This window comes from Equus quagga, chromosome 17 (genome assembly GCF_021613505.1).
Source record: "Equus quagga isolate Etosha38 chromosome 17, UCLA_HA_Equagga_1.0, whole genome shotgun sequence".
Taxonomy (NCBI): domain Eukaryota; kingdom Metazoa; phylum Chordata; class Mammalia; order Perissodactyla; family Equidae; genus Equus; species Equus quagga.
In genome coordinates, this window is record NC_060283.1 from 6,491,483 (window position 1) to 6,497,594 (window position 6,112).

Sequence of the window (6,112 nt, forward strand, 5' to 3'; positions counted from 1 at the left end):
GGAGCCTCCAGCCGGCGTTTGGGCTGGCCCCGCCCCCTCTAGTCTCTTGTCCTAATAAGGACATCTAGGGCATCCCGCGGCTAGGGGCGGGCGAGAGCGCGTCTCCAGGGTAACTGCGAAGTCCTCCTCCCCTTCTCGTTGCTCTTGGAAACCCCGAGGCTCGAAAACGGTGGAGCCAGCCTCTTCTGTCAGGGTCGCTTGCGGGAAGCGGGGGTCGAGCTGCGGCCTCCACCTGGGGCTCTTGGGAGCTCTGTTGGTGGGCGGTGCGGCGGCATGTCCCCAACTACAACCCCCAGCATGCTCTGCGAGGTGCCCTACTCCCGGGGATCGCTCCCCAGGTGGTGAAGACCCGGCTTTCAGCTCTTCATTTGTACCCTTTATTCCGCTTATGGGATCAATGCCCCCGGTTCCCTTGTTTGCGACCCTGTCTTCTCTTCCTGCGGGGTGTGAGGCCATGGTCATTGTTCGAGGTCAACGAAATCTTCCCGGAGTCCCCCACCTCAGCTTATTTTTTTGAAGCTTATCCTCCCACATAGCTTGTGTCTCACTTTGTGAGGGTATTAAATTTAACACGTGCCTGGCTATGAACTAGAGAACGAGATTTAAGTCTGGTTTAATATCTATTTCCTCTTCTCACTGTCAAGTAAAAAGCGTATAATCCTTGAACTGAATGCACAAACCTCTGCCCTTCCTCATTGTCTCGTGAATATGCCAAACATCTTTAAAACAAGGGCAAAGCTCTATTTTCAAAGATTTCCTCGTAGCCCTTCCCTTGTGCTTTTTTCTCTTATTCTTATTTTATTGACGTTGCATATGGCTTTTTCTCAGGAGACAAGAGTGGCTTTGCACATGGAGGGTGCTCGGTGAATATTGGATTGAAGGGGCATTATACTTGCGATTCTCCTTGTTCTAGGACTGGATTCCAGGCCAATGAATAGTTGCTTGAATTCAGAAAAACAAAATATTAACTCATTCGACATTTTCAGACCCAGGGAACCAGAAACTGCCAAGATAGATCTTAGGAAAACTCTTTCGCTATGGGGTAAAGAGCCGTGAAGTCAGGGCTCATTTTCGGGTCACACTATCCAGCTCGGCGGCCTTTGCTCAGCTCAGAGCGTTTCCTGGAAAATTCGACCAATGGGTGCGCTCTTCATGCCATAGCCCCGCCCCTCTCGGCTGATGCGGACTACATTTCCCGGCACGCAATGTGGCGCTCAGAGGCCCGCTAACTAAAAAGACTCTATTACCCAGCGAGCCTGAGGACGGCGCAGGACCCTCGGACTTCAGTTCCCGTCGGCCCACGCGGGGAGCGCCGGAAGCCCGCCCCGCCCCTCATTGTGCGGCTCATACTAAACGGAAGGGGCCGGGAGAGGCCGCGTTCAGTCGGATTCCGGCAGCAGCTGCAGCCGCTCTCGTCCTTTCTGCCTGTCCGTGCTATCTCCTTTTCGCTTCCGGAAACATGGTGAGCGGCAGGTCGCGGCACCTGAAGGGAGGCGGCTGCGAGTCGGTCGTCTGCACGCGCGGGAGGGAGCAGGCGAGCGACGTCGGCACCCCCTCCCCCAGCGCCCCGGGCGGGATGAGGGTCTCGTGCTGAGGGGCGGGCGGTGCCAGGACGCGCGTGCGCGCCCGCGGGCGCCGTGAGGTCCGGCTCGGACGTCGCTCGCGCGCCCCCTGGACTCCCTTCCCCTCCCCCACTCGCTGGTGCGCCCGCGCGGTCACGGGCCGTGGGGGAGGGGTCCGAGGCGCGCGCGCGCCTGCCCCTCGCGGTGCTGCCTGTGTCGCGCGCCGCGGCGGGGCCGAAGCGAGTTGGTTCACGGGGGCGCGCGCTCGACGGGAGCACGCGGCATCCAAACCGGGCCCGGGGGCGGCGAAGGAAAAGCGCGCGATTGGTCTTGTCGCGCGCGCCCCACCCAAGGGCTGTTCCTGTCTCCGCGTCACCCTCCCTCGGCAGGCGGCTCTGTGTCGAGAGCAGGTGGCAGAGATGTCTGCGCCCGGGAAGGGCGGGGGCGGCGGGGTCCGAGCGCAGGCGCCTGGGATTAGGAGTTTGCACCGCGCGGCACGGAGCGGACACCGCCGAGGCCACGGCCCCCACGAAGCAAGCTGCCTTCTCCGCCTTCTGCCCCCGGCGCGGGCCGGAACGGCGCCGTCGGCCGGCGCGTGCGCACCACTCCGGTCTGGCCGCTGGGCCCGAAGCCCTGGCCGAGCGGGGTCGGCGGCTTTCCCGGATGGGGTCTGAGGGTGGAGCCGAGTTTAGGGAAGTGACCCAGGCGGGCACCGCCCGGAAACCACCCCGCCTTCTGTGTCGGGCCCGAGGGCTGCGAGAGGCGAAGGTTGTGTAACTTGCCCAGGCTCCGGCCCGCAGCCGAGGGGCCAAAAAGCCGGTCGGGGAAGGCTATTCTTTGGAGTTGAGGCCTTGGAGGTGCCGCTGCCTCCGGGTACGAGTTTCTTTCGCCCAGGGGGCCAGGCCTAGCAGATCGCCTTTCCCCGCCCACTCCGGAAGCGGCGGTGTCACGTGGCCGGCTTCCTCTGCAGTTCCGGGAGGGGGGACGCGGCCGCTGTTTTCGTGGATGGTCGCTCCCTCTCCTGGCTAGGTGTCCCCCAACACGACCCAGGGTAGAAGTTTAAAGAACTCTCAAGGGACCCGCCCGGTGGTGCAGCGGTTAAGTTCGCACGTTCTGCTTCGGCGGCCCGGCGTTCACCGGTTCCGATCCCGGGTGTGGACATGGCACCAATTCGCAAGCCATGCTGTGGTAGGCGTCCCACGTATAAAGAAGGGAAAGATGGGCACGGATGTTAGCTCAGGGCCTGTCTTCCTCAGCAAAAAGAGGAGGATTGGCAGCAGTTAGCTCAGAGCTAATCTTCCTCAAATAAGAAAAAAAAAAGAACTCTCAAGGACTGTGGGCACTTGAGTTTGGTCTGATAACGTGTGTCAGCCACTTTTGGGGCCTGCACTTTTCCCGGAGGACAGGGAGTTGTCTAGTCGAGCCTTAATTAGGGGTTATGGTTCCTTGGTTGAGGAAGACCCCAGCGGAGAAGAGGATAGTTTCTGTAATAACTGCATTGAGCGGTCGTGATGGACTTGCTAGAACTGTTGAGCATATTGGTGTCCCATCCAGCACTGTTGGGTCCCGGTTGTCTCTTTCCAGGAGAGATGACTATGATTTGGGTGTATGGGTTTTGATTTAATGTCTGTAAAGTTCTGGGTCAGTATTTTTATCCAAAAAGTTAAGATTGACTTTTATTTTATTTTTTTAAAGATTTTATTTTTTTTCCTTTTTTCTCCCCAAAGCCCCCCAGTACATAGTTGTATATTCTTCGTTGTGGGTCCTTCTAGTTGTGGCATGTGGGACGCTGCCTCAGCGTGGCTTGATGAGCAGTGCCATGTCCGCGCCCAGGATTCGAACCAACGAAACACTGGGCCGCCTGCCTGCAGCAGAGCGCAAGAACTTAACCACTCGGCCACAGGGCCAGCCTCCAAGATTGATTTTTATCCACAAAGTTAAGGGAATGAGTCTGGTACCCTGTGGATTCTTTTAATTCTGGGATCACATGTGAGGCAAGGGTCTGCTTCTCACAAGTGTTCCATTTCTAGCCTGTAAAATGGGGTGGGCAGGAATGGTGTTGAGTTAGATCACCGGAGGTCTCTTCTGTGGCTGCCACTCTAGGGTCATGTCCTAGGTGGTCCTTTGACACCTTGGTTTGCTTGGGAAAATAGTGATTCTTGCCTTGGAAAGGGGATTAATGATCTCTTGGAGCTGTGGACTGTGCGTGTTGGCATCCAGATGGATCTCCTAAGATAGCAAAGGAGGGACTATCAGGCAGAGTCCCAGAAACCTTTTCCTTATGAGGTGTGTCTGTGTGTGGCTTGTCCCCCAGGCCTCTGGTGTGGCTGTCTCTGATGGCGTCATCAAAGTGTTCAATGACATGAAGGTGCGTAAGTCGTCAACACCAGAGGAGGTAAAGAAGCGCAAGAAGGCAGTGCTCTTCTGCCTGAGCGAGGACAAGAAGAACATCATCCTCGAGGAGGGCAAGGAGATCCTGGTAGGTGATGTGGGCCAGACCGTAGACGACCCCTACGCCACCTTTGTCAAGATGCTGCCAGACAAGGACTGCCGCTACGCCCTCTATGACGCAACCTACGAGACCAAGGAGAGCAAGAAGGAGGACCTGGTGTTTATCTTCTGGTGAGTTCCTGTGCAGGCATTTCTTCTGTCACCTGCCTTAGCTCTGCCCCACCCCCCTTTCTCAGGATGAGAACATCTGTGGCTCCTGGTTACCCAGAGCTGTGTTTGGGGGGGGCGGGGAGGGTGTTGTAACAAAACACTTGTCAATGAGGAACTTGATAGAAACTTGAATGCTAGAGGCCAGCTCAGGAGTTTCTGGAAGGCATCTCTTGCCTGAGGGCACGTGCTAGACTTGGAGGAGGGGGCTTTGCTGCAAGTTGTCTGCCTGTGTTTTCCTCCAGGGCCCCTGAATCTGCACCCCTTAAGAGCAAAATGATCTACGCCAGCTCCAAGGACGCCATCAAGAAGAAGCTGACGGGTAAGGGCCAGCATTGGTGGTGCCACATGTCTTTTTGCTTAGGCCTTGGCTGCAGGGTGGGGTGAATGGCCTGGCAGAGGAGGCCCCCTCCCTCTTCTTCCTTGCCTGCTGGAAGGTAACCTTGTCCCTTCCATCTGTTCTGATTGGCTCCTTCCCAGCCACAGACTCCCCCCCCACCCCCCCGACCCCAGTGCTTCCTGCTCACAGATGCCCCCTCTTTTTCCCCACAGGGATCAAGCATGAATTACAAGCAAACTGCTACGAGGAGGTCAAGGACCGTTGCACTCTGGCAGAGAAGCTGGGGGGCAGCGCCGTCATCTCCCTGGAGGGCAAGCCTTTGTGAGCCCCCTCCAGCCCCCTGCCTGGAGCATCTGGCAGCCCCAGACCTGCCCACAGGGGTTGCAGGCTGCCCCCTTCCTGCCAGACCGGAGGGGCTTGGGGGATCCCAGCAGGGGGAGGGCAATCCCTTCACCCCAGTTGCCAAACAGCCCCCCCGCCCCCTGGACCTTCTTCCTCCTCCATTCCTGACGGTTCTGGCCTTCCCAAACTGCTTTTGATCTTCTGATTCCTCTTGGGTTGAAGCAGACCAAGTTCCCCCTGGGCACCCCAGTTTGGGGGGGGCCTGTATTTTTTTTAACGACACCCCAGTTTCCCACCTGTTCCTCCCCATTCCCATGCTGCCAACTTCTAACCGCAATAGTGACTCTGTGCTTGTCTGTTTAGTTCTGTGTATAAATGGAATGTTGTGGAGATGACCCCTCCCTGCGCCGCCTGGTTCCCCTCCCCTTTTCCCCTGGTCGTGGCCGCTCGTGGAAGCAGGACCAGTAAGGGACCTTCAATTAAAAAAAAGAAAAACACACACAACCATAAAAAGGCTCACTAATGAGACGTTTGTTTCAGGGTTGGGGACCTTGCAGGGGAGGTAGGCTGGGAGAATGAGCAGCATCTTTTCTGTACCCTGCCTCCAGCCAGCCCTACACCCTCATCTGGCCCCAGGGACTGGTCGAGCCTCCCTTCTGACAGCTGCCACTCTTAGATTCTACAGGTGGTGCCACAGTTGGCCCCAGACTGGCTGTATAGGAGGTGGCTGAGCCGGGGCATCTGCTGCTGGCTTCAGGGGGCCTGCGAGCAGAAGGGACTTCCTGGCTGAACTGCTTTCTTCTGTAGCCTTGACCCAAGTGGGCAGCACGGCAGTGAGGCCCATTTTCTGATTCCCTGCTCAGTCCTGCCCAATGTGGGCTGTGAGGTTGCAAGTCACAGATTGCGCCCTGAGCTACTTTTTCCACCTTCCAGGTTCTCTGTGGTCTTTTCTGCCTTTTTTCCTGGATGGCTGACTCATTTATGAGGGCCAGGTCCAGTGGCTGCTGTGAATCAGAAGCTAAGTTGAGCCTTTGGCCTTCTGCACATGTGGCTGGAGTCCAGGGTGGGGCCAACCAGGTGGAGCCCAGGACTTCAGACCCAGGTGTCTTGGCCTCCACCTCCCTGTGTTTAACCAAGAGGGTGTTGGCTGGGGCCTGAGCCTTTTGCCAGCACTGCTTTGGACACTCCAGTTAGTACTTTGGGCTTTCAG

The 6,112-nt window shown here is 57.4% G+C and overlaps 1 protein-coding gene across 1 annotated transcript; it reads left to right on the forward strand.

Annotated features, from left to right (window-relative positions):
• Positions 1-1,305: 1,305 nt before the first annotated feature.
• Positions 1,306-5,292, forward strand: CFL1 (cofilin 1). The gene is made up of 4 exons (XM_046644894.1): positions 1,306-1,462; positions 3,877-4,184; positions 4,466-4,542; positions 4,773-5,292. Exons 1-4 carry the CDS (start codon positions 1,460-1,462, stop codon positions 4,883-4,885), a joined length of 501 nt encoding a protein of 166 aa, XP_046500850.1. The 5' UTR covers positions 1,306-1,459; the 3' UTR covers positions 4,886-5,292.
• Positions 5,293-6,112: the final 820 nt, after the last annotated feature.

Coding starts and splice junctions, on each gene's coding strand:
- CFL1 (XM_046644894.1), top strand. Junction 4,185..4,465: donor GACCTGGTGTTTATCTTCTG/GTGAGTTCCTGT, acceptor GTTTTCCTCCAG/GGCCCCTGAATCTGCACCCC. Junction 4,543..4,772: donor CATCAAGAAGAAGCTGACGG/GTAAGGGCCAGC, acceptor TTTTCCCCACAG/GGATCAAGCATGAATTACAA.